Here is a 27,907-nt window from a genome sequence, read left to right as displayed (position 1 = left end):
AAATTAGCTATCCTTGATTCCAACTTCCTTTTAACTTGGAAGAAAGTGGATAGTTTACAACTTGATACCTAAAACACCTTTATGGGACTTTGGGATACTCAGGGTCTACTCCGGGACTGTGGCCATTGTCTCTAAGTATAACTAACTTGCACCACCTCCTTAGAAAACAATGAATCTTCCTTTGATCTCTAACACTCAAACCTGGTAGACTGGAGGTCACATGACCCCCTTCATTTATCCTAAATTTAAAGCTATGGTCCAAACCAAACAACTATAACAGAGGAAGGTGAAGCAATTAAAAGTTCACTTTGAATATTTAATTTTTTTTACAAACTTCAAGATCATGTGTGAGGATGTGTTCTCCTTACTAGTGATTACATGGATTCCCCTTATCACCACAGAATCCATCTAAAATTTTGGAAAAGGAATGGAGTTATATTCTGTATTAGTGGTGATTCTGTAGACTAAGTACATACTTTTTTCTTTCTCATTTAGGATACTGACTTGTCAAGAAACATACCTGGCAAGGTGAAGGTTTCAGCACCTAACTTATTAGCTAAGAAACGGAAATAACTACACAGGATTTACTTTGATGGACAACTCTTGGAGACATACAACCAATGTGTAGCATGTCAAATGACAATTCTTAAAAGCTTCTTTATTATTTAAACATATGTCTTTGTTCTAGGTTTGATGTTGCTCAAAGCTGATAAATAAAAGCAACGATTGAACATTCACATGCACAATACCCCTAACTGTCTGGCCAAAATATTTTTTGATGCTTGGTTTGGAAATACCACTCATTCTGTATTCCATGTTGTCATCAAAGCATTATGATAGTGACTTTGAAGTCCAACTTATCAAATTTCTTGGGGGGAAACTTAGGGAGATGAGTATTATTGCATTAATTTCTATTATTAGGCTATGTATCAAAACGGGGGCATTCATTACAGGTAATTTATTTAAAATATGTCATCCAATATCCCCTTATTAATGATCTTCATTACCCTTTAAATGTTTTGTTAATACACCTTTGATCCTGATATGTCAGAGACATATACACACATGAAAATTCTGCAAATGAACAGAAAGTTTAACTACCATTCTGAAAACTCTTCTCGTCTGGGTTGGTAAAAAAACTGCCTGCTATTTAGTTTGACTGCACAGCAAACTGTTTCCAACCTCCTCTTCTAACATTGCAAACAGGCTAGGTACAAAAAAATGCAACTTGTTGTAAGGTCTGCCTAGTTCTTTGCTACCAAATTACTTTAGATTACTGACTTTTGAAATCCTTTTAAGAACAGATGGATTACTCACTAGCAAACTTGTCCTTCAGAAATCAGTGGCACTCAAGAATCTAGTTGGTTGGGTGGCCATACGCTATTGCCATCCCATAGTTTTGTCTGTTACCTCTTTCAGTTAAAGGCTAAGTATTACCTTTTGGAGGATTCCAAGCTGTAGAATAATCTCTCATTGTTATTTTTTTGAAAAATAGAACTGATTGTAAAAAAAACTGTGTTAAACTATGCAGCATCAATTCTGGTGCTTTCTCATTTTGTTTTTAAAAGACATTCCAAGACCCAGATTCCTTTCTTGATGTGATACAGATGATGAAACTTGAAGGACTACATCTGAAAAATAGTTGGGTCAGTAATCCTGGTATCCTTAGAAAATAATGTTAGGAGTAACAAAGACTTTAGTTCGCCCATCCACGTTCAGGCCCACTGAGATAAATTTCATGTGTGTTCTACAATAACATTAAAAAATTATCTATGTTTCAATTGTTAACTAAGTATAAAGTTGTATTCTTAGTATACAACCCAATTTACTTGTCGGCTCACCACAAAACAATTTATTTGATTCACAACTTCACATTACTAAATACAAACAGAATGGTTGCCTCTGCATAATGAGCATAACATTCCCACCTTGTCTGTTCTCTAGAGATGACTATTAATTGTAGCAGACAAGAGATTGTGCACCTATGCAAGTGACAGCATAAGGCCACACAACAGACTCGACAAATCATTCCTCTATTTGAAGCTGGAATTGAACAGTAATGATGACAAAGATGCAGTATTGGCTTGAACATTCGCTTTGGAACAGCTGTCGTTTACCCACTTCCCTCCTTTACCGCTCTTCTCCACAGTAGCACACCTGCTGGAATATAGTGTCACAGACACTAGACACCCTGCAATACCTTTCTCAACCCATTCTTTATTACTGAGCACGGAGAGTAAATGTTGACTGTTTAGTGATCATGTGGGCAGGCACATTTTGGGCTAATATACATACCATCAGGGAAGGCTGGAAATATTTTCTTCTCTAATGTCACTGATGTCAAATTGCAACTTCTTACGAAGTGTGTGAAAATATTGCTGTACGAAAACAGTAAATACTTGCACAAAAATCCAGTGTTTCTGGGACAATTGTATAGTCAATGCCAAACTATAAGTCATACCAACAAAGAAAAATATGTAATCTAGCACAATCTGCTGTAATTGTAAAGCAACTGCCAAATTAAAAATATTTATCATGCTGTTAAAATTACAACCTCTTGCATATATGCCTTGTCACAGTATAGTCACAACTGTTGTGAGATTTCATTTAGATATAAAATGTTCAAATGTTACTTTAAAAAATTGAAAAGAATCTAAGGCCAAACCGACTTTAGGAAACAACATAAGAATGTCATTAGTTATATAACTGGCCATGAATGTTGCCTGATGCTGAATTATTTTAAATGGGCACCTTGACTGAAATGCAGAAAGCAAACAAATCAGCAGCGCTGTGGGCATGGATTAGTGATTCCAGAACTGCACACAGTAAAAATCTGGAAGTTTTTTAAAACAATGTGGGTGTAGACCAACAGTAGATGGTTGATAAAAACAAAAAACTACTGCGGATGCTGGAGATGGTTGAGCATAGTTGGGAAATAACTGAAGTAGAATGTAAGGTATTTGTGTAAGGTAGAATGGAAAATTTTTGTTTGTTCATTCATGGAGTGTGGGTATCACTAGCAATGCCAACATTTATCAATTTTTAGTCCATTGAGTAGCTCAATTATTTCCTCCTTCACTATGACCCTGGCAGCATCACCTTTCTTGATAAAGACAGAAGCAAAGTATTCATTTAATACCTCAGCGATGCCCTCTGCCTCCAGGCATAAATCCCTTTTTTGGTCCCTAATCAACATCACTCTTCCTCTTACTGCTACCCCTTTATTATTTATATGTTTACAGAAGACTTTTGGATTTCCCTTGACATTAATTGCCAGTTTCTTCTCAACTCCCTCTTTGCCTTTGATTTCAGTTTTCACTGCCCCTCTGAATCTTCTATCGTCAGACTGGTTCTGTTCCATTATCAGCCTGACATACATTCCCCTTTTTCTGCTTCACATTTTCCATATCTTTTTATCATCCAGGAAGTAACCCCTAGGATGGTGAGGGATTCAACGCTGACTTTGCTCTCGAGTTGGACATGGTCATTACCTGGCACTTGTGTGGTGCAAATGTTACATCACATGTAACATAGATCCTGAAATTATGTAAATCATAAAATAAGGATTTCCTGAGATTTAATCCCCTTCTCCATGGCCTCTACCCCCTGGACCCTTTGACTCCATTGTCAATCAAGAATCAGCCTTAAAAATATTCAATGACCCTGCCTCCACTGCTCTTTGGGGAAGAGAATTCCAGAGACCAACGACCCTCAAATAATTTCTCTTCATCTCTGTCTTAAGTGGGATACCCCTTATTTTTAACTGTGTCCCCTAGTTCTAGTCGCTCCCAGAAGGGGAAGCATCCTCTCAGCATCCATCCTGTTAAGTTTCCTCAGGATCTTGTATGTTTCAATAAGGTCACCTCTCATTCTTCTAAACTCCAATGGATACAGGCCCATCCTGTCCAACCTTTCTTCATAAGACAACCCACTCATCCCAGGAATCATTTGAGTGAACCTTCTCCGAACTGCTTCTAAAGCAATTAAAAAAAATATATATCCTTTCTCAAGTAAGGAGATCAAAACTGTACACAGTACTCTAGTTGCGGTCTCATCAATGCCCTGTACAGTTGTAGCAAGACTTCCCTACTTTTATTACAAGGGGAATTGAGTATCAAGGACAACATTCCATTTGCCTTCCTAATCACTTGCTGTACCTGCATTCTAACTTTGTGATTCATGTACCAGGACACCCAGATCCCTCTACTGCAGAGTTTTGCAATCTTTATACATTTAAATAATATACTGCTTTTCTATTCTTCTTGCTAAAGTGAACAAGTGCACATTGTCCCATCTGCTATTTCTTTGCCCACTCATTTAAACAGTCTACAAAGAGATTTAGATAGGTTACCACCTCCTCCCAATTTACTTTCCTATCTAGCTTGGTGTCAACAAATTTAGCAACCATACACCTGCTCCTTTCATTCAAGTCATTGATATAGATTGTAAATAGTTGAGGTCCCAGCACTGATCCCTTTGGCACTCCACAGTTTTAAAGTTGAGAGAACACTTGCATGTTCAGAGTAAACCAGTTTTCTTTTGCTTCACATTTATTCAAAACAATCCAAGATTCCCATGCATACAAGCTTATTAATTTAATGTTCAAAAGAAGAATGGATTTAACAAAATATTAACTGCCTGCAAAAATGCAGGTACCAATAAAAATCAAAAGTCATGCTTTTCTGCCCTTCAACCTTTACCTTGTTGTCACAAACCAGTATTTCTGACTGCCAGAACAAAGAATAGCTAAATCACGCTATGATCATTGGAACTGTAATTGCATTGGCAGAATTCATGATCCAGATGTGTTACTGCTCCCAGCTCGTTGATTAATACTAAGAAGCAGATGCTTTGGCAGACAGTCCCAAATATTGGCCAACATTTCTTTATAGTGGATCACTGCCTCTAGGCAAAGTCTGGGGATGAAAATAATACATAAATCAAAATTAAGCACACTTTTATGGTATAGCGAATTATTTATGTAGAAGATAGTTTCTCTCTTTAAACATGTTTAAAGCATAAACAATTCAACAACTCTTGCTACTTTGAAAAAGCGACATACCAAATTCATCTTTTTAACTGCTTCAACTAGTTCATTAATTTTAATATATGGGATGAAAGTTCAGTATAAAAGTCCGTGCCACTTTTGAAAAAAAAAATTCATTCACTGGATTTGGTCTTCGCTGGCTGAGCCAGCAATTATTGCCCATCCTTGCCCTTGGTGGTGGTGAGCTGCCTTCTTGAACCACTGCAGTCCGTGTGGTCCACACTAGGTACATCCACAGTGCTGTTAGGAAGGGAGTTACAGGATTTTGACTCAGTGACAGCGAAGGAACGGTGATATATTTCCAAGTCCGGATGGTGAGTGACTTGGAGGGGAACTTCCAGGTGATGGTGCTCCCATGTATCTGCTGCCCTTGTCCTTCTAGATGGTAGTGGTCGTGGGTTTGGAAGGTGCTGTCTAAGGAGCCTTGGTGAATTCCTGCAGTGCATCTTGTAGATGGTACACACTGCTGCTACTGTGCGTCAGTGGTGGAGGGAGTGAATGTGGATGTGGTGCCAATCAAGCGGGCTGCATTGTCCTGGATGGTGTCAAGTTTCTCGAGTGTTTTTGGAGCTGCACTCATCCGGGCAAGTGGGGAGTTTTCCATCACACTCCTTACTTGTGCCTTGTAGATGGTGAAAAGATTTGGGGAGTCAGGAGGTGAGTTACTCGCTGCAGGTTCCTAGCCTTTGACCAGCTCTTGTAGCCGCAGTATTTACATGGCTAGTTCAGTTTCTGGTCAATGGTAACCCCCAAGATGTGGGGGTTTCATAGTGGGAGATTCAGTGATGGTAATACCATTGAGCGTCAAGGGGTGATGGTTAGATTCTCTCTTGTTGGAGATGATCATTGCATGGCACTTGTGCGACATGAATGTTACTTGCCACTTCTCAGCCCAAGCCTGGACATTGTCCAGGTTTTGCTGCATTTGGACATAGACAGCTTCAGTAATGCCTAAGACTGTTCCCTATAATAAAGAGATACAGGGAATGCTCTTTGGGGTGGAGTGGGACATTCTAGTTGACCTATCTTCCTTCACACTGAAACTGGGCAGCAGCACCTCCCAGTGCTAGAGCAAGATATGGAACAGCACATTTTACAAATACACATCAGGTAGGATCATATGCACATACAGTAAATTATAAAACCTTTAACCAGCTTATGAGGCAATTACTTCAAGCACTCAAACTACCCTATAGATGCAGTTATCAACCAGGGGTTTGTGGACCACTTGGTTGTTAAAAAAAAAAGCTAATATCAGTGATCGGACCCAGGATGGTGCTGTTACCCTGTGGCTCCCTTGAAAAGTGCAGCCATAAAAGATCTCAAATTGAGTAATTTCAGTCTCTGGCTTACTCATTTTAAGAACCTCTGAGTGTTTCTTGCCATAAACTACACAGGGTAGAGAAATAATCCACAGACAATTCCCTTCAGTATGGCCTCTATAATTGGGTGTTTTGACAAGGAAAAGTAGATTTAACTGTAGCTCAGGATTGTCCATGTATATTGTGTTTTGTGATGTCACATGGGATACTTTCTGCCTCTATTGCAAATTGTTCAACAGAACATTGGGATTAACAATCACAGGAAGATGAAAATATATTTCACACAACTATTCAATCTTTCAAAAATAAAGAATGCATAATGAATTGGAGGATAGTGAAATGTGTAGAGGAACAGACCTCAAAGTACATGACCATAGATTACTGAAGGAAACAGGATTGGCAGGTTAATCATAGATTCAAAGAAATTTACGGCACAGAGAGGCCTTTTGACCCATCGTGTCAGTATTGGCCCCAAAAGAGCTAGCTAGCTTAATCCCACTTTCTAGCTCCTGGTATGTAGCCTAGTCGGTTACATCAATTTAAGTGCATATCCATGAACTATTTAAACATTAGAGTTTCTGCCTCTACCACCTTTTCAGGCAGTTAAGTTCCTGACATCCACCAACCTCTGAGTTAAAAAAAAAAAATTCTCAACTCCCTCTAACCTTTCAATCAACGACTTTAAATCTGTGCCCCTGTTATTTACGTCTCTAAGGGAAACAGGTCTTTCCTATCCTCTCTAGATCATTCAATTTTATAAACCTCAGTTAAATCTCCCAGCCTCTGTTCCAACGAAAATGACGCCAGCCTACCCAATATTTTCTCATAGCTAAAATTTTCAATTCCTGGAAGCATCCTTGTAAATCTCCTTTATGACCTCTCAAGTGCAAATGTGTGCTTCCTGTAATGCAATGACCAGAACTTTACACAGTACTCTAGCTGTGGCCAAACTACTGTTTTATACAGTTGCTGCATAGCTCTCTGCTCTTACTTTCTTTGATAGCTGAGGCATAGAATACATCAGGTATGCCTTCCTAACTACCTTATCTACCAGCCCTGTTCCCTTCAGGGATCTATGGACATACATTGCAAATTCTCTCTATTCCTCTACACTTCTCAGAATCCTATCATTGTGAGTATCCTTGCCATCTTAGCCCTACCCAACTGCATTACCTCAAACTTCTCAGGGTTAAATTCCATTTGCCACTTTTCTACCCACTCAACCAGTCCACTGATATCTTCCTGCAGTCTACAGCTTTCTTCATTATCAAGCACATGGCCAATTTTTATACCAAGCTTCTTAAGCATGCTCCTACATTTAAATTTAAATCATTGATGTACATCACAAAAACAAAGGGATCTAGTACTGAGCCCTGCAAAGTCCCAGTGGAAAGCCTTCAAGTCAAAAACCTCCTGACTATCACCCTTCCTGCAACTGAGCCAATTTTGGATCCAACATACGACTGTTTTTCTGAATCATTCATGGAATGTAGACATCGATGGCAAGGCCAGCATTTATTACCCATCCCTAACTGCCCTTGAGAAGATGATGATTATCCACCTTCTTGAACCGCTGCAGTCCATATGATGTAGGTACACTCAGTGCTGTTAGGGAGGGAGCTTAAGGATTATGACTCAGTCAGTGAAGGAATGGTGACATGGTTCCAAGTCAGGATGATGTGTGACGTTGAGGGGAACTTGCATGTGATAGTGTTCTCATGTGCCTGCTGCCATTGTTGTTCTAGCTGGTAGAGATCATGAGTTTGGAAGGTGCTGCCAAAGAAGCTTTGGCAAGTTGCTGCAGTGCATTTTGTAGATGATACATACTGCTGTCACTGCTCTGATGGTACAGGGAGTAAAAGTTTAAGGTGGTGCATGGGGTGCCAATTAAACGATCAAGATAATGCAACCAGTTTTGTCCTGGATGGTGTTGAGATTCTTAAGTGTTGTTGGAGTTGCGCTAATCCAAGCAAGCGGGGAGTATTCGCTCACACTCTTGACTTGTGCCTTGTAGATGGTGGACAGGTTTTAGGGAGTCAGGAGGTGAGTTACACACCACATAATTCCCAGCCTCTGACCCACTCTTGTATCCACAGCATTTATGTGGTTAAGTTTCTGGCCAATGCTAACCCCCAGGATGTTGATGGAGGGGAGTGGTGGGATTCAGCAATGGTAATGCCATTGAACATCAAGGTGAGATGGTTAGATTCTCTCTTGTTGGAGATGGTCCTTGCCAGGCACTTGTGTGGTGTGAATGTTATTTGCCGCTTATCAATCAAAACTGAACTTTGGCAGAGTCTTGTTGCTTGGGGACGTGAATTGTTTCATTATCTGAGAAGCTATGAATGGGATTGAACACTGTGCAAATATCCCCATTTCTAACCTTCTAATAGAAGATCGATCATTGATGAAGCAGTTGAAGTTGGTTTGGCCCATGAACACTACAAGGACCTCAAAGGCTTTTACTTTTCTGATCAGTCTGCCATGTGGGACTTTGTCAAAAAGCTTTGCTAAAAGCCATGTAAATAACATCAAACTTGCTGTTCGCGTTACTTCATTAAAAAATATAATCCATATTGTCAGTCACGATCTTCCCTGAAAAATTCCATGTTAATAATAATGATTTTTCATCAAAAGATCGAGCCAGGATCAGTTTACTTTGCTTTCTTTCAGTCAAGTGTGTTGATGTGGACTAATTTTTACATATAGCGCCAGCAAATAAATACTCCCAAATGAGACATGACACAGGTCAAATAAGGAACAAAGCTCCTTCTAAGTTGCTCCAGCTCCAAACTGGGATGCACCAGTTCCTGCATTACAGTAGAGCAACCTGTGCCTTCTTCAAGTTAGGCTGTTAATTATTGCTGAATTACACACAGTTTGATACTTTGGATTCATGTCCACTAGTGTAGAATTCAGGCTGCCAAACCCATTTAATACAGGATCCGTACAGCCATTTCAGCTCTACAGTCTGGCCTGGATTTGAACTCATGTCAAAAAAACAGAAAGAAGAGTGTTCTAAATCACTGAGACCCAGCACACCCGGCAAAATCATGCCCTTACCTGACAAGTGACTTTGGCTGTACAGAGAAGATAAGGATGTCATTACTATGAGCCTGCAGAGAAGTATAACAGCAATTTAGATATATAAAACAAAGAGTTTTGAAATGTTTTTAAACTTAATAGATTGTCTGAAGGGGAATTGTTTATATTACAAACTCAAACAATCTTAATATCACTTGCTTAGGAAATTTTGAAATAAATCTGTAGAAGAGTTGCTATGCATAAAACACTATGTCCATATAATTTTTTTATCTTTCTAGAAAGAAACCGAACAATTGCTGAAAACACTGAAGTGACCTACTAATATAGATTTTTTTTAAATGCACAGAATTTTTCATTCTGAAGTCCTCAAATGTCAATCATTTTCTGAATTATTTTCAATTTAACATTCTGAAATGTTAAAATAAATTAATATTAGCTCTTTCATCACCATTTGGTAATCCTAATCCCGACTATTTCCCTGCTCTCAAAAAAATATTCTGCAGATAAAATGGTCATATATATAATCTAACCAGCTGATGCCCAGAGCCTTAAAGAGCTGGCAGGCCTAGACTAACTCTTATCCAGTGTAAATAGTGTATTTTGATAATATCAGCCAGCATTACTAGAATGTTTGTAAATAAAACCCATAACTCATATTGTAAATAAAAGTAAATGTTATGTTATATGCAAAAGAATACAATGGTGCTAAAGAAAATGGCCGCTATGCTATTTGCTGGAATGTATTTGTTGAAGTTCTATAATGAACTTTCATAATTTTTCTCATTTCAGAAGACCGTAGTTATTCTTAAAATATCGACAGAACGTTCTAGTTTTCTTTAAGAGACCTTACATTTTTGAGGTCAGAAAAAATATAAAGTTTGGTTTTAAGTAAAGATTTGAATTTGTGTCCTCCGAATGCTTACCCTCTGATGTAGAGCTGCAGTGCTCCTGGTGCCGAAGAGCCGCATATACTATAACTGTTATTAATTTTGCACCTCAAATACCTCAATATTAACAGTAAAATTACGATATTGTTTAAAGTACTGTTTTAAAAAAAGCTTACCGCTTGTTGACGAGCCAACAAATTATTAGCACATCCGCCAAAAACAATCACTTCTGCCTCATCACTTGTACAAGCAGAATGCCAAAGCCTGAAGATAAAGAATGGCATTAGTATAAATATTACCTGCAATGTTGTTTGAAAGGATTTTGACCATAAGTTTAATTTTACTTTTACTCTGAGAGGAGACAATAATCACCACTACTTGGTCATCTTATCTTTTCCCAATGTTTGTACAAGGTCTCCTTTTTAACTATTCAAGACTTGAGTAACAGCAGAGTCCTTAAGTGACAGTACGAGCAAAATGACAAAAAAATCACCTCAATAGCTTGAAGTAGCACCATTTAGTGAGAGAATTGAAAGGCAGTTTAAAAAAAAATAGTGTCCATTCTTCAACAAAAATCAAGTATACCCTGCTTCTCCCAACTATTTGAGATTCTGCATGGATCCTGTACCACCTCTGCTTACAGGGCATGATCACTGTCGATGCCCAGTTTATCCAGCTCCAAGGGTGTGTGATAGCAAGTTGGCAAGGAGATCTGACTGATATCCATCTTTCATCAAAAAGACATTAATATGCTTGACAGGCTTCAGATCAGAAATTGTACATAACAAAACAATCAGACTGGTTTCCTTTCAACTAAGTGACATTGACACCTGATGACAATAGACCACCTCGAAAGTTTTTGATGTGGAGGTTGAACAATTGAATATTCTTCATCATGCCAAAGTGGGATTCTGAAAGCTGAAATGCTCCTCAGAGGACATAGCATAAAAAATCTCATTCTACAGTCAAATCCAACACATCAAGGGTTGGTAAAATGATCCAAGTTATTTCAGGTATTGGCAATCAGTATTGAGGGAACCCATTGTAACCTTGATGAAATAGCAGCAACAGTGTAAGAAGAACATGGATCAAATTTTTGGGTAGTTCCTGCTCCTTCAGAAAATACATGGAGATATCAATTTGTTAATCTTTATTCAGAGTGCCAACAAAAGCATCTCACAACTGAAATTCTATGAAACAATTTTTCTCTTCACAGACACTGACTGACTAGCTATGTGTTTCCAGCAATTGTTTGATTCAGATTTCCAGGTTTTCTTTTTTCTTTGTTTAAGAATGTATTTACTAGGCTTTGTTCTTGGAGAAGTTTCAGGTAGAAAGCTAAGGTTCTGTGCTCATAAGAAAATCATCATATTCTCCTTCAATTAAAGATACCATTTGTTTTGAAGTAAATGAAACTTAAAACAATTTCTTGCATAAGTAACAGATATGGTCTAATAAACAACTTGGCTTCATTCTAGTAAAGATCCAGTGGATCTTCCACCAAAGCATGCTGCTCGCTAACTTTTCTGAAATTCCCTCTACGTCAAAAACATGCAGATTGAACAGCTGCAAACAGTTTACAGTTAATCACATTGGTATACGAACTGAAGATATGATATAGCAGACATTAAAGGCAGAAAATGCAGGACTAATGCAATTTTCAGAGATCCTTGGTTAATGGCTTACTCTTGTAATGAAAACAATGCTGGAAATATTTGGCAGATCAGGCAGCATCTGTGGAGATACCTTCCCTTTTGCTCTTTCCTCCCCTTCCCACTTGCCCTACTTAAAACATGTCCCATCTATAACATTTTCCAGTTCTGATGAAGAGTCATTTGAGCTGAAACGCTGGGCAGAATCTTCTCAGCCCTGTGGAGGCAGGTTCTGAAACGTCCATGGGTCGGGGGAACAGTCCCAGAAATTGTCATTGGGTTGGGATCCTACCCTCTTGTGGCTTTCCCCAGGAAGGAAGGGCTGTGAGCCCAGCGGGGAGTTCCTGTAGGTCTGGTGAAAAAGTAACTGAGGTGATTAAAAAGGCAATTAAGAGCCAGGGCCATCGAAACAAGTGCATAGTGGAAGGAGCTTCTTCAGTGAAACTGAAAAACTGCGAAGGCTTTGACCAGTAAAGAGCTCCAGCCATGGCCATTGAGAGACTGCTGATCAAAGCACATCTTCTCCCAGAGTGCGCTATCGCTGCTTGACAGATGATTGCCAACTTCTTGGAAGGCACTTGCCCTGTCTATCACTCACCTTACTGTGGACAGCAGACAGGACTGTTGGTAACAGGATAAATACACAGGACACTTCAGTAAAAAAAACTTATAAATAATAACAGAACTGAGCAGCTAACACAAGGTTACAAATGCAAATAACATTTCAAAATTGCAAAATTCAGAAGGAAACTGAACTAATAGGTCTTCAATTTATGCTGTTTACCTTGGTCTGTCTGCATAATTGTGCTCTATTTTTAACCACTCATTCTTGTTCACACTGTATATCCAAGCATCACCTGAAAAACAAAATTATCTTATATGTTTAATTGCAAATTCTTGAAACACACATATCCACAAAAAATTATGTTGTGCTCATTTGTTTAGTCCATTGCTCAATTGACAGAAAGGGTACGAATGCCTCAAAAGCTCTTGCCATCAATGTGACTTTTTCACTAAAAGCTGGGCTTGCATGACATGAAGAGACAATTTTTTTTCCATATAAAGTGCAATATTTTACATTAGTAATTTGGGCAGAAAAGCTGAATGTAGATATTTTGATTTATATTTAAATATTTAAGGCTGATTTACAGAAAAAATAAATGTCTACAATAAATAAGTAGTAGTACAAGCATAAATGTAAATATCTAGAGCAGGGCACACAATGGAAAGCTCAAAGCCACTTTGACCATAATATACAAAGGCAGACTCAACTCTAACTGCAGTCTCCAAAAATTCTTTTCAATAGTAAATTATTTATGCAACAAGAGTTAAAACATACTTAACGGTTGTTTGTCAGTCGTGAAACCTCCAAAAAGGAAGAGATGGTCATTTGAGATTGTAGTGAGTGAGTGCCAAGAACGGCCAACGGGGATCTGATCAGGAGATTGTACCCTAGCAAATAAAAGTTTTGAGTGATACACAATGTCCCCAATGGAAGTGCATTGATTCATGGATAGCCTAAACACTCAATTCCTGTATACAATACTACATACACCAAATCTCAACTACAGAAAGAATAAATGAAATGAGCACCCCGTGGTGCAGCATATTGTCTTACATGTTTCATTGATGTCAAAAATGTGGAAAGGCTAGGAACTACATTTATGATCAATGGTGATGTAAGCATAGATTTATGAAGATATTTCTGTTTAAGATTGATACTGCAAAAATAGTAGAGATCAAAAAGAAAAAACTAAAAATCCTGGAAATCTGAAATAAAGCTGAAAATACGCAGCAGGTTCATTAGCATCTGAATAAAGACAGGTTAATATGAAGAGTTCAGTTTGGAACATTAACGTGTACCATCTCTTCAGATATTGGCAAACCTGCTATATATTTCCCATATATTGGTTAAAAATTCATTTTTAAACCATGAGTTATTTTTATTCTTAATATGTGGCACACGTCGAGTCTGACATTCCAGAACTTGGTCAGGCTATAACTTTGTGAAGGGATAAAAATTACTAAAAGAAACGAACATTCACTGCAGCTCACTGCCAGGCAACTTTGGACAAATGGCTAACAACCAACACTGACAGAGGTCCGGGAGTTGCTCAGCTGCTTAACTCATGCAGTAAGGAAATTTTTTTTAAAAATAAGAAACATCGCATTTAATGGACAGTAGTTTGACAATATCCTTTAGACCAAAACAAATGCACCTTAATCATTGAAAACTAGTTTGTTGTCCCTGTAATAGTTCAGCAAGTTTATAGAGTAGCTAAACCATACATATAAGGAAGGTTCCAGATTTAATCCTCATCGGTGCTGTTGGCTTGTCCAATTGCAATGGTAGCAATAGCCTTACAACCGGCCCCACTGCCCCAGAGGAAAATCAGAGCTAGGATTCATACATTGTTATATCACGGAACATCATGCCGGAAGGCCTATCTGGGTGCCTGATGCAGAATAATCAGGCTGGGCTGAGATGCTCTGCAGGGTTGAATAGCTTGTTGACACTTATTGTTAAGATTTACAGATGAAAAATAGTCACTTGGCAAGTCACTGAAGGACATTTAATGCATTTGGAACAATACCCCAGCGAGAAATCAATGGCCCAGCATTTCCTTGGAGCTGCTCCTCTAATGTAACATTGGGAATGGCAGTCAAAACCCTATTATGTTTAGCACCAAAGAAATTCCTGGAAAATATATTGAGCAGGTTGAGAGAAGGGTGAATGGGAAATGGTCGTTCTTAATTCAGCTACTCACAACCATGTAAAATAAATGAAATCTGTAACATACACTTCATTCCACTCCCAGGTATCCAAATCAAGGTAATAGAGGTCGTTGGTCCTGGCATCCTTGGGTAAAGATAGTGAAAAAAAAAGTGCATACATGAATATTGATTTGCAGCAGACAAGTAATACAAGGTTAATTGTTGGAGGCATTTTATTATTTTGTTTTCTGAAGGGAACATGCCTATAATATTGTTACACAAATGGCTTTTAAATGGAAAGATTTTAATTTAATTCAATCTGTGTTAATTCTAATGTTTGAGCTAGTTTCTGCACTTTCTAATGTCTTTCTCTATAGAGCAGGTCTTTCTCTTCCATTGGGAAAGTTGGGAATACAAGACAGCCCACAAGAACAAACAGTTGGGGAAATTACATTTTTTCTGTACAGTAATGCAACACATATTCGACAGTAGAGGGAGTTTTACTTTGCATTTGGTCCATTTAATACCAGGCCTGATCGGAAAGTGCTTCACTGTACTCCAGCTGAGAATTCTATTTTCCATTTTTCAGCATTTATAATGCCTTAGCTTGAATAGTTACAATAATAATTTATTTTTAAGCAGGAACAAGTAAAGGCCACAGCAAGACACTGTTCAAGTGGTTGTAAAGACTGTCCTAGGATTTCAATTCGTTTTATGTTCCATACATAATTACAAAAAAATAACTGTACTCCTGAAGCAATAAAGAATTTTAAAGATTAATTCATAGGAAATATGAGCTGTTCTCCCTCAATATGAATGAAATAATGAGATCTATGATTAAAATTGCAAAATGCCTTTTCTTAAGAAATACTCTATATTTTCACCAAATGCAACATTTCTGATGTTATTACAAGTGTTACAGAATTAGTGAAACACAACTTACAATAACATACCTGATACCTCCCTCCAAACACGTAGCCTCGGTTTCCAATTGTAGCACAAGCATGAGCTGCTCTGGGTGAAGGGGGTTTTCCCTATTGGTCACAACAACACATTATAACTCATCACTAAAAGGTTAGAATTCCATTATTTTGGAGGGGTATTGGGTTCTGGTAAAAATATCTGAATTAAAATTACACACAAGAAAAACAATCGTCACATCAGTAGGAAGTATTGCAACCTAAAAAAGCCAAAGCCCTTCTTCAGCAGCACTATATAACTGATACCTTTGTAATGGGTTGGTTCCACGTAAAAGTTTCAAGATCAATGACATGGACATGATTGTTCCAGCCTCTCGGAAGACTTGCATTCTGGAAAAAATGTTACAATGGTTTTGTTTTCATTATCTTCTTATGCAAAAGAACACAATCTGAAGTACATGCTGAATTACTAACCCAAAATGAAGATTCATCAAATTCAAATGATCCATGATGCTGTTCTCGAGGTTGGTAACCATAGCCACCAAAGAAAATCAACCTGGAGTAAAACGAAAGAAAAGTTACGAATAATAATAATGTGCGTCAAAGAAAGAAATTTGCGAAGTCAACATAAAAGAAATAAAACTTTTCTTTAAAAATGGAACTTTACTGAATTAATGAATAAAATACCATATTCTGCTTTATCTCAGGTCCTTTTCATACACAGAAAATCCATTAAAAACGAAACGTACTATGTAATATGCAGATATTTTTTAAGGTTATCAATGAATACAACGGAATAATGTGTCAAATATCAATGACAGTTCCCTTTCTCTCACCTCAGCAGTTAGTGGAAAAGCATTTCTCTTTGATAAGCTAAGCTTCAATCTTTGTTAAAATATAATCATTTCTTAAAATTCTAATAACAGGCTGAAATCAACAATGTAATAAAAACAAAAACAGAAAACACAGGAAAAACTCAGCAGGTCTAACAGCATCTGTGGAGAGAAAAAAAACAGTTAACGTTTTGAGCCCTTATGATTCTTCTTCAGAGCTCTGAAGAAGAATCATAAGGACTCGAACCATTAACTGTTTTTTTTCTCTCCACAGATACTGTCAGACCTGCTGAGTTTTTCCAGCGTTTTCTGTTTTTGTTTCAGATTTCCAGCATCCGCAGTATTTTGCTTTTATCTTAATGTAATAAAAATGTTAATTATACAATTTTCTTCATTTGAGTCAAATTATTTTTTAAAAATAAAATCGAAGTTTAAAAATTACATTTATTTTCCCTTTCATTTGTATCAAATTTGCGGATTAAAACGTTCTTGCATAACAAGAAAGAATGTAAGAAATAACTGAAAATAGTTTGAACATTTCTATATTTTTTCTTCATATATTAATTAATACTTGATTATATACGTGATAGGCAAAGTAAAAAGTAAAGTCTGATCTGACCACGATAAAACACCAGCTACAAACTTATGTAGACTGACAATCTGTACATTTGCCTAGAAGAGCCTATTTCAATATCTGCTGTTCATTAAGTAATATTATGTTAGCGGTAATTATGTACTTACTTGTTCTTGTACACCCAACATCCAAGCTTGTCTTTGGGTGTTGGTGGTACCCCCTTGGAATCTTTTATTCTCTCCCAATGCAGTATTTTGTCTTTGGCTCTCAGGTTTAGAATGTAGAACTGCAGCGAGATGGAAGGGAATTAATTCTTAAATTCTCTTTTTACAATTTTGATCTCCAATTAGTTTTTTTTTCTACTACTTCATAGGATGTGACCATCGCTAGCAAGGTCAGCATTTGTTGCCCATACTTAATTGCCCTTGAGAAGAAGTCGCCTTCTTGAGCCACAGCAGTCCATGTGATGTAGGTACACCCACAGTGCTGTTAGGGAGAGGGTTTGAGTTTTTCACCCAGTGACAGTGAAGGGACGATGATATTGTTCCAAATCAGGATGGTGTGTGGCTTGGAGGGAAACTTGCAGGTGCTGGTGTTCCCATGCATCTGCTGCCCTTGTTTTTCTCATGTGGTAACACGTCACAAGTTTGAAAGGTGCTGTCGAAGGATCTTGGAAAGTTGCTGCAATGCATCTTGTAGATGATGCACGCTGCTACCACTGTGTGCCAGTGGTGGAGGGAGTGAATATTTCAGGTGGTGGAGAGAATCAAATTGCTTGAAGACAAACATCTGTGATGCTGGGTCCTCAGGAGGAAGTCGAGTTGGGAATTCTGGCTGAAGATGGGAGATGTTTGTAAATGTTTCAGCCTTGCCTTTTGCATTGATTTGCTGGGCTCCTCCATCGTTGAGGATTAGACATTTTTATTTCCATCATCTGGCTCTCTAATTTCATGCATTTTTTCCATAGTGCCAACAACCAGAAAGAAAGATAGCTTTATTGAAAGGAGAACGCACTTTATATATTAAAAGGAAGGAAGACGACGCTACTTCATACTATATTACAGAGATATATACCATGTTACAAACGTTAACCTCAAATTGGTCTGTTCACAACAGTTCCCCCAAAACGGATAGCTCCAAATTAGTCTGTTCCATGACTTGAACCTAATTTGGTTCATACATCACCAAGTCTCCGAATAACCTTATAAAGGGTGGGCACTACAGTAAGTCACTCTGTTTCCAGCCCTTCCTTCCGTAGTCTCCAGTCGTTGACCATTCCACTCCAGCCGCAGCAGCAAATCCTGGAAACAGTGTCCCTTTAAGCCAAATTTCTGGCTCTGTTCCAGCCTTTCGAGGCCTTGTTCAGACATTCTCAGAACAGGTCTGGTAAACATACATTTTTATCAATTCTCCTCACAGGCACTGCAGACTTTTGTAGACTTTGCCATATTCAAGTTGCAGTCTGGCAGGTATGTCCTTCAGGACTCAGCCTGCTCAGCCAGTAGTGATGTTACCGTGCCACTCTTGGCCACACTGAAGTCCCCCACCCAGAGTATATTCTGTGCCCTTGCTACTCTCTGTGCTACTTCAAAGTGATGTTCAACATGGAGGAATACTGTTTCATCAACTGAGGGAGGGAAATAGGTGGTAATCAGGAGGCTTCCTTGTCCATGCTAGACCGGATACTAAGACACTTCACAGAGTCAGGAATCAATGTTGAGAAATTCCAGGGCCTCTCCCTCCTAACTGTATACTACTGGACCACTAGTTGGACAGGACATACCCAAGAATGGTGATGGAGTGGTCTGGGACAATGGTTGTAAAGTATGATTCAGGGAGTGTGACTGTGTCAGGCTGTTACTTGACAAAAATGTCCCAATGAAAGGCTAAAATTTCACATCTATAATTTCCCAATGAATTTCAGTAATGCCAGTAACTTTCACTTTGGAGATCCTCCTTCCTGTTATGATCAGTGATTCATATTACAACACCACCACCTGGAAGTTCCCCTCCAAGCCACACACCATCCTGACTTGGAAATATATCGCTATTCCTTCACTGTCGCTGGGTCAAAATCTTGGAACTCCCTTCCTAACAGCACTGTGGTTGTTCCTACATCATAGGGACTGCAGCAGTTCAAGAAGGCAGCTCACCACTACCTTCTCAAGGGCAATTAGGGCAATACATGCTGGCTTAGCCAGTGACACTCACATCCCGTAAGTGAATAAAAAGAGTTAGTGGTATGTTACAGTATTACAGCAAGGGATAGTTCTATTTCCAAATAACTCAAACAATCTATATAGGAAGAAACTGGGTAGACACTTGCATGAATACAGCTATACTAACAGCAGATCTGTTGCAGTAGAGGTTCAAACTCCAGTTATTAATATTAGTTAACTGTTGTGCAGCCGGTAAATAGAGACTATTGCCTCTGGTGGGTGAGTCCAGAACAAGAGGGCATAACCTTAAAATTAGAGCTAAGCTGTGCAGGGGTGATCTCAGAACATGCTTCTTCACAAAGTAGATAGTGGAATTCTGGTATTCTATCTCCCAAAATGCTGTGGAGGCTAGATTAGGTGAAAATTTCAAAACTGAGAAGATAGATTGTTAGGCAAGGGTATGAAAGGCAAGTAGATGGAGTTAAGATACAGATCAGCCATGATCCAATTGAAGGGTGAATAGGCTCAAGGGGCTGAATGGTCTTCTCTTGTTCCTATGTCTCTGGGGAATGTTTACAAATTCTACAATCATAATATTTCTAGTTAGGAAATTTGTAACAGGAATAAATTATTACATCAATGTTGCATAATCATATGAGCTTAGTGATAAAATATATTATCAAGTGATCACTTGGCTTCTAGCAAAAAGGCACAATCTACAGAATGTACTACAGCAACTCACTGAGGTTACTCCAACAACATTGTTTTAATCTGTGACCTCTACTACTAAGGAGGACAGGAGGAGCAAGAAAACTGGAAACACCATCAAGTTTACCTCCAGTCATAGTCCATTCTGAATTAGGCAAGTTTCATTGTTCTTTCATCACTGTCATATCAACAACCTTGAGCTCCCTACCTATTACCCTAGGAAGCACCATCATAAGCAATGCAGGATTTCAAGGTGAAAGCCCAACACAACCTTCGCAGGCCAACTTAAGGATGGGCAATAATTGTGCCCTTACCAGCAACACCCACAAATAAAAAAATTGTCTCTGGAGATGGAAAAATTTTGCTTTAAATTTTATTGGCTTTACAAATCTACAAGTCAAACGTCACTCTTCAAAACCTATTTAATATGCATAACGAGGGGTAAAGAATAAACAACTTACCTCAATTTTGAAGCTCCATAACTCCTAGAACAGCACCAAGCAAGCAGCTTTAATATTTCCATGTATTCTACACAAGCAACAACAACTTATACTTATGTCGCACCTTTAATGTAAGGAAATGTCCCAAGGCACTTCACAGGAGCATTGTAAAACACAGTATGACACTGAGCTAAAGGAAATATTAGGTCAGATAACCAAAAGCTTAGTCAAATTGTTAGGTTTTAAGAATGTGAAAAGTGAGGCAGAGAGGTGTAGGGAGGGAATTCCAGAACTTGGAGGCCTAGACAGCTGAAGTCACAGCCACCAATCATGAAGCAATTATAATTGGGAATGCACAAGAAGCCAGAATTAGAGGGTTGTGGGGTTGGAGGAGATTTCAACAATCGGGAGGGGTGCGGCCATGGAGGGATTTGAAAACAAGGATCAGAATTTTAAAATCAAAATGTTGCTTGACTGGGAGCCAATGTAGGTCAGCGAGCACAGGGGTCATAAGGGAACGAAGTTGCTGCGAGTTAAGACAAGGGCAGCAGAGTTTTTGATTACCTCAAGTGTATGGAGTGTAGAATGTGGGAGTCCAGTCAGGACTGCAGTGAAATAGTTAAGTATAGGAGGTAACAAAGGCATGGATGAAGTTTTCAGCAGCAGATGAACTGTGAGAAATTATGTGAGGAGGTAGAAATAGGCGCTCTTAGAGATGACACAAATATGAGTTTGGAAGCACATCTCAGGGTCAAATGTTAAACCAAGGTTGCAAACAAACTGACTTAATCTTAGACTGTTGCCAGGGAGAGGGATGGCACTAATCAAAATGTACAATAGCTTCGTAAATGTCTAAATTTAAGCACTTGACAATTCAGTTTGCAAAAATTGCATCAATCCAACAACCTTACAGTTAACTACAATGGAATTTCTGCTCAACAAGTACAAAGCTGCAAGTACAACACTACCTCATTAGTGTTCCCTCTTACATGATGTCCTCCAAACAAATATAGTACACCATCCACACAAGCAGCACAACTTCCTGACATGGACTGAGGAACATCACCTTCTGTGTATTTCTTCTTCCTGTAAGAAATTAATGATTTTATCTGCAGAAGATATAGTTGGCTAGTTTTTAAAAATAAATGTTTCTTAAAATGGATACTGTCAAATCTTAATCATTTTGATTATTTACTACCTAGGCCTTGACTGTCTTACTGTCCAAAGAAGGCCATATAGCCTCTTTTCCATTCCTTCCTTTTCCTCTCCTCATTAAGTTTCTCATGAATGACCATGGCTGAGAAACCAGGTTGAACAGCTGCATCCTCAATTGCTCTTCTTCAGCCATGAAACGGCACAAAACAAGGGCCCAATGGTACACTCACCTGATTTTCTTTTTCTCATGTTGATTTCACGCTCATTGTGAAAATTCGCCAACCGACAACTTCCCCAGCATTATTTAGGGCAAATTACTGACAGTTTAACTGTTGAGTTAACTGATTTCAGTGTTTGGGGGAGCGAAGGCCACAATTGGCTTCAGTGGTGTGGGATTAAAAATAAAACTGCACACATTTCCTACTACTGGTCATATCTATAGAGCTCTGCTGATAAGTGCGCGTGAGCTTCAAATAGGGATAAGATTAGGGTTAGCTGCGATACATCACACAGCTAAATTATCTTTCAGAGTTCAATGTCTAGTCTCACGTGTAATGAATTGTTCACTTTACAGTCCAGTGAAACCCTTTTAATCACAACTGCCCTTAAATGCTTGGCAAATTGCAATAGAACGGTCATTTCTATATAGTTGGAAGCAACACAACTGAAAGTTGGTCTAACTCTACCTAAATCTAGTATGTCTTACAACTAGGGTGAATATAATTAAATATCTTAATAACTGTAATATCTTGCATGCAAAGCATTGACAAGAATCAAATAAAGAATGTGGGGGGGGGGTAGCGGGGTTGGTTGGAGAGTAGCTAGAGCTGGTTAAATGCAAGCACACAGGAATATGATTCTGCAACTGAGGTTTTGGCTGGAAGCCACACCCATTAATTTGAAACTGCAGTTTGAGTAGGCAAGTTTCTTTGTGAGACTTCTTTCTATGGAAAAATAGCATTGCCACTGCTGAAGTGATTACAGCTCTTATACCATCCTCCTGCTGTCTAATGCCTGCGCTGTTCTCTTGGGCTGCTACAGTTATACTTGTATTCTTCATGTCATGCCATGCCTCCCACACTGAAAAGTAGAAGTGGATTCTGGATTCCCCCAATAGTTGCGTCACCAGCATCATACAAGAGTCTCCCCCTTCCTCAATGACCTTTCCTCTGACATAAGAGCAAGAGTGAAGCTACTGACTGACAATTCCACAGCATTCAGCTACATTCATAACTCTCTTGATGAGGAGGCAGCCTACAGTGAGACCTGAATAATATCCAGACCTGGGTTGACGAGCAATGGGTAACATTCATGTCCTGTCAGTGCTAGGTAATGCCCATGTCAAACAGGAGAAATGGCACTATCTGCCCTCTATCTTCCATGGTCAGATTCATGCAATTCATGCCAAACCTAACCCCATCATGAGGGCACCATCTTCATAAGGATTGCAGTCATTCAAGAAGACAGGCTACTTTCTTGGGGCAGCTGGGAGCACGCAATGAATGTGACCATGCCCTCACTAACCATTCCTTGAGAGCGTATGAAAAAATGAGAATTTGGCTTTAGCAAGCATTATGTTTGACTGATTCAATGATAATGATCTGCATTACTGGCCAGATAAAGGGAAATGTGAACAAAGCAGGTTGTACCAATTTTCTGAGGGAGCTGGCTAAGGTGTCTCACAGAAGACTTGGACAACCAGATCTACCCTTTAGTGTGTATGAGGACATGGAGTGAGTTGTCTGGAATGTTGGCTGGCTTTTAAGAGACAAGGACTGTAGAATAAGGAGTGCAGCTGCAACAATTGCAGAACACAGGGACCAATGGCAAGGACTGCAATAGTTGCAGAAGGAAACTAACAGATGGACAGGTGCACATGCTTGACTGAGTTTGCAAGCTCTGTGGAGGTTCAAGAAGATCTGGGGCTTCCATGGCATTATCACATTTCGTGGATGTGATGCTAAGCATATCTGTATCCTAAGTGGGATAGATGTGAACATTAATGTTAAAAGGGAATTCAGATGAGTGCACACTCTGGCTCTCTCGACATGATAAAGAAAAACTGCTTCTCTGGATCTGGCTGATCAAACAGACAAGCAGCTGAATAAAATAGCTGTCATGATTTGCCAGTCTATAACACCAGGCCCCACTCCATGGAGGGCTGCAAGACACTAAATTGTGGCAGTTGTGAACCTGGAGTGATGCATCCAGCAGCAACTATACAAGCTCCCATGAAACAGATAAATTGTACAGCACCACCTTCTCACCATTTGCTGAGTAACAGAGGATCCCATATTGAGGAATTCCACCTTGCACTGACGTCATCGGAGAGTTCAGCTCATTCACTGCAGTGACATCCTATCATTAGCTCGTTCGCAAAATGCCAGGAGAGAAGCACACGCACAGAAAGTGACCTCATTTGGGGGCTGAATGGTGCTGGAAATCACTCCAAAAAGGATTGGCATAAATTATAATAAAAGGTTGCATAACATCATCTTTACTAAAGTGCCCTAAAAAAAGTCATACCAAACCATGTGTGTGATACATGGGGACTCAGAATTATCTGCTACCTTTTTAATATCAATGTGTAAAATATGCATAGGAAATAGAAACATTGCACATACCATTGTCCAGTTTCCATGTTATAGATCCAAAGTTCTTCTCTTGGCAAATAGAAATCATGGTAGCCTCGAATTGCAGCATTCTGCAAAAAAAATGAGGTAAAGCAGTTCAGGAAAAGGAATCAAAAAAATGACTGTGCTTAAAATTCTTAAGTCATTTCTTTTACAATGATTTTGCGAAGTCCCAATTCAATTTAATAAAAATCCTTTAAAATAAAATGATTTGATCAAAAAATGTCAAAGTGCAATAAACAATACCACCACAGCAGTGGGAATAAAGTTTGAAAATTTCTGCACATTGTTCCATTATTCAACAGTAGATATTGTATAACGAGTAGAGAAGATATAGTGCCATGCTGTCTCAGTATTTTGATGTACACTGATTCTTGAACTTATGCAACATTATGGGGCTACGGAGATGCCTCTGGGGTAGAAAATTCCAAAAGATCCACCACTCTTTGAAGGAAGAAATTTATCCTTATCCAAGTCCTAAATAATTAGCACCTTATCCTAAGACCATGCCAGTGTTATAGATTCCCCAGCCAGGGGAAACAGCCTCTCAGTGCCTACACTGTCAAACCCCTTCAGAACCTTGTATGATTCAATTAGGTCACCTCTCATTCTTCTAAACTCCAGAGAATATACACTCAATTTATTCAGCCTCCCAGAAAGGGTGAAAGGACATTCCTGATAACTACAGGCCAGTCAGTTTAACATCAGTAGTGGGTAAGTTTTTAGAAGCAATAACCTGGCAAAACAATTAACAGGCACTTCGAGAGGTTTGTGTTAATTAAGGAGAGCCACCACAGATTTGTAAAAAGCCAGATTCTGTTTGACTAATCTAGTTTAACATTTTTGATGAAGTAACAGAAAAGGTTGATGAAGGGAATGCTGTAGATGTTGTCTGTATGGCAGCGTTTCGAAAACTTTTTCCCAATATGACCATGCTTGAGAATTGGTATGACTCCAGGTGGAGAGAAAGGAAGAAGAGAGGACAGTTGTTGATCAGGGTGGGTGTGGGAGTTGTTGAGCAGCGCCTGATGGTTTTGCCCACAAATGTTTTGAAGGCCCTAATGGGGCCTCGGAGCTAAGAATCATTTGCATACATATAGTGGAACCATCCCACCATTGCCTCCACTTGACAGTCACAATTGCTGCCTTGGAGCTCGCAACCCCAGATGATGGCCCCTCGACCCCAAGAGGGGTCGCAACCCACATTTAGGAACACAAAGTACGACATAAAACGCTTGTTAACAAAATTGAGGCTCATGGAATAGGAGGGTCAGTGTCAGCTTTGGATAAAAAAAATGACTTAAGGACAGAAAGCAGCAAGTCATGGTAAATGGCTGTTTTTCAAACTGGAGGATGGTAGACAGTGGAGGTTTGGTTAGAGAAGCTGGGGTTGAGGAGAGATTTGGTAGAAGTGTACAAGATTATGACAGCTTGAGGTAAGGTAAACAAATAAATGTTCCCTTTAGCTGATTTTAAAAGGACTAAAGGACACAGGTTTAAGGTTTTGGGCAAGAGATACAGGGGGATGTGAGGAAGAACTTTTTTCTTTTACGAAAGTGGTAATAATCTGGAGCTTGCTGTCTATGAGGGTGGTAGAAGCAGAAATGATCAATGACTTCAAAAGGAAATTTCATAGGAACTTGAGGGAAATAAACTTGCAGGGCCATGGGGAAATGGAATAGAACTGGCTGAATTGCTCTACAGAGAGCCAGCATGGACACAATGGGCCGAACGACCTCCTTTAATGCCGCTATGACTCTTTTTAAAAATCAATTCATGAGATGTGGGTGTTGCTGACTAGGCCAGCATTTATTGCCCATCCATAATTGCCCTTGGGGTGGTGGTAGTGATGAGCTGCCTTCTTGAAATGCTGCAGTGCGTGTGTAGTGGAAACACCTACTTTGCTGGTAGGAAGGGAGTTCCTGGATTTTGATCCAGCAACATTGAAGGAACAGCAATATAGTTCCAAGCCAGGATGGTGTGTGGCTTGAAGGAAAATTGCAGGTGGTGGGTGTTCCCATCCGTCTGCTGCCCTTGTCCTTCTAGGTGGTAGAGGTCGCAGGTTTGGAAGGTGCTGTCGAAGGAGCCTTGATGAATTGCTATAGTGCATCTTGTAAGTGGTACACACTGCTGCCACTGTGGCAGAGGAAGTGTATGTTGAAGGTGGTGGATGGGTGCCAATCAAGCGGGCTGCTTTGTCCTGGATGGTGTCGAGCTTGTTGAATGTTGTTGGAGCTGCACTCATCCAGGCAGGTGGAGAGTATTCCATCCACTCCTGACTTGTGCCTTGTAGATGGTGGACAAGGTTGCAGTCAGGTGGTGAGTTACTCACTGCAGAATTCCCAGCCCCTGATCTGCTCTTGTAGCTACAATATTTATATGGCTAGTCCAGTTCAGTTTCTGGTCAATGGTAACTCCCCAGGATGTGGATAGTGGGAGATTCAGTGATGGTAATATCACTGAATGTCAAGGGACACCTCTTAATGGAGGTGGTCATTGCCTGGCACTTAAGCAGCAAGCAACATTCACACCACATATCAACCAAAGCCTAAATGTTGTCCAGGTCTTGCTGCATGGACATGGACTGCTTCTGTATCTGAGGAGTTGCAAATGGTGCTGAACATTGTGCAATCATCAGTGAACATCCCCACTTCTGACCTTATGATGGCAGGAAGGTCATTGATGAAGCAGCTGAAGATGGTTGGGCCTAGGACACTATCCTGAGGAACTCCTGCAGTGATGTCCCAGGACTGAAATGATTGTAAAGTCCAGGATTCCCTGAAGATACATTTTTCTCTCACACACACCCACGCATTTTAAAGACAAGAATAATTTGCTCTATACAGTCATCCTAAGTAATTGGAACATCATATTGACATAATTTCATAAAACTTACATGAACATGTCACATAGTCTGTATCATCTTACCTTATAGCCACCCAAGATATACATATAACTCCCATGTGCTACAGCTACATGGCCACTCCGTTCTTCAGGTACAGAATCATGAAAAGTTGGGAGTGGAATCCTATCCTGGTGATAATCAAGAGCATTTTCCTCTTCCTCCTCCTCGTCTACCCCATGTAAGTCCTCATTCAATTCTTCATTTTCATTTGCCATATTTCACAATTTCTAAACAAAAATAGTCAACATTTACTGCAATGCAACTTTACTGTGTACAGTTCCCAACTGGCTCTAAATGAGCATTCGGCAAATGAAAGAAGCTACAAAGTAAAATGTTTATTTCAACCAGAGTGACAGGCTATCACAAATTGTTGTAATTTTAAAACAATGCACAGAGATAATTAATAACAGAAATTATTATATGCACAATGTTCAGCACCATTTGCCTTCAACTCAGTAGTTATTGCTAAGTTGCACCACAAAGTCCGTGACGCACGGTGGAGATCAGGACGCAGTTTATGAGGACTTGCCACGGGCTGCAACTGAATCAAACCCCGTCACCCCGCCTCGCACCGACTTCCAAAGTGACTGAAAGGCCGCGGGCCGACAGAAATCAGCTCCAGCCCCAACGAACAGCGGCCTTCAGTCGGCAGTTAACCCGGCCGGCACAGGCCGAGCAAAGTGCACCGGCTGACAGGCCCCCCGCAGTATTTCGCCCTCCTCCCAGTCCCAGGCTATCGCCAGGATCCCTGTACCTCTGTCCGCATCCCCACTCCCGGCCGCTTGTTTACAAACTCCAGACGCTACACCCCTGCCCCTCCTCCCCGCCCCCCAAATACCGGAAGTCGCGCGCTGGAGAACTTCCGGTCGGTTGGAGTTTTGACAGGTGGGAGCTGCCGTGGTCACATGATCA

At 39.6% G+C, this 27,907-nt stretch overlaps 2 protein-coding genes across 7 annotated transcripts in view; one reads left to right on the top strand and one right to left on the bottom strand.

The window, feature by feature from the left end:
- Nucleotides 1-1,841, top strand: part of nemf (nuclear export mediator factor) — a 212,832-nt gene extending 210,991 nt beyond the window's left edge. For all 5 annotated transcript variants that reach the window (XM_078562356.1, XM_078562355.1, XM_078562354.1 and 2 more), the window contains one exon: nt 496-1,841. In XM_078562356.1, coding sequence (XP_078418482.1) covers nt 496-573 — 78 coding nt within the window. In that variant the 3' untranslated portion in view covers nt 574-1,841. The remainder of the gene's footprint in view (nt 1-495) is intronic.
- A 2,735-nt stretch (nt 1,842-4,576) lies between these two features.
- On the bottom strand, nt 4,577-27,860 carry klhdc2 (kelch domain containing 2). Of its 2 annotated transcripts, none has more exons than XM_078562358.1 (14): nt 27,750-27,860; nt 27,019-27,222; nt 24,082-24,161; nt 21,271-21,388; nt 17,163-17,281; nt 16,063-16,144; nt 15,895-15,978; nt 15,622-15,702; nt 14,755-14,813; nt 13,293-13,405; nt 12,738-12,810; nt 10,478-10,565; nt 9,433-9,485; nt 4,577-4,916 (listed from the first exon to the last, which is right to left on the bottom strand). In XM_078562358.1, the coding sequence occupies exons 2-14, from the start codon at nt 27,208-27,210 to the stop codon at nt 4,793-4,795; spliced, it is 1,266 nt and encodes a 421-aa protein (XP_078418484.1). In that variant the 5' UTR covers nt 27,211-27,222; nt 27,750-27,860; the 3' UTR covers nt 4,577-4,792. The 2 variants fall into 2 exon arrangements, with proteins under 2 accessions (XP_078418484.1, XP_078418485.1); XM_078562359.1 differs by lacking the exon at nt 27,750-27,860 and adding an exon at nt 27,434-27,566.
- Nucleotides 27,861-27,907: the final 47 nt, after the last annotated feature.

Source organism: Cetorhinus maximus, chromosome 18 (assembly GCF_964194155.1).
Source record: "Cetorhinus maximus chromosome 18, sCetMax3.hap1.1, whole genome shotgun sequence".
Classification (NCBI taxonomy): Eukaryota; Metazoa; Chordata; class Chondrichthyes; order Lamniformes; family Cetorhinidae; genus Cetorhinus; species Cetorhinus maximus.
The sequence above is the reverse complement of the archived record's forward strand: the minus strand, read 5'-3'. Positions and strand labels throughout refer to the sequence as shown.

What these genes read in the sequence shown, in the direction of transcription:
- klhdc2 (XM_078562358.1), bottom strand. Translation starts at nt 27,210, where the DNA reads ATGGCAAATGAAAATGAAGAATTGAATGAGGACTTACATGGGGTAGAC. An exon ending in GGAACCAACCCATTACAAAG is followed by an intron (nt 15,703 to 15,894) that starts GTATCAGTTATA and finishes TGTGACCAATAG; the next exon opens with GGAAAACCCCCTTCACCCAG. An exon ending in GACTGACAAACAACCGTTAA is followed by an intron (nt 12,811 to 13,292) that starts GTATGTTTTAAC and finishes TTTGTTTTTCAG; the next exon opens with GTGATGCTTGGATATACAGT.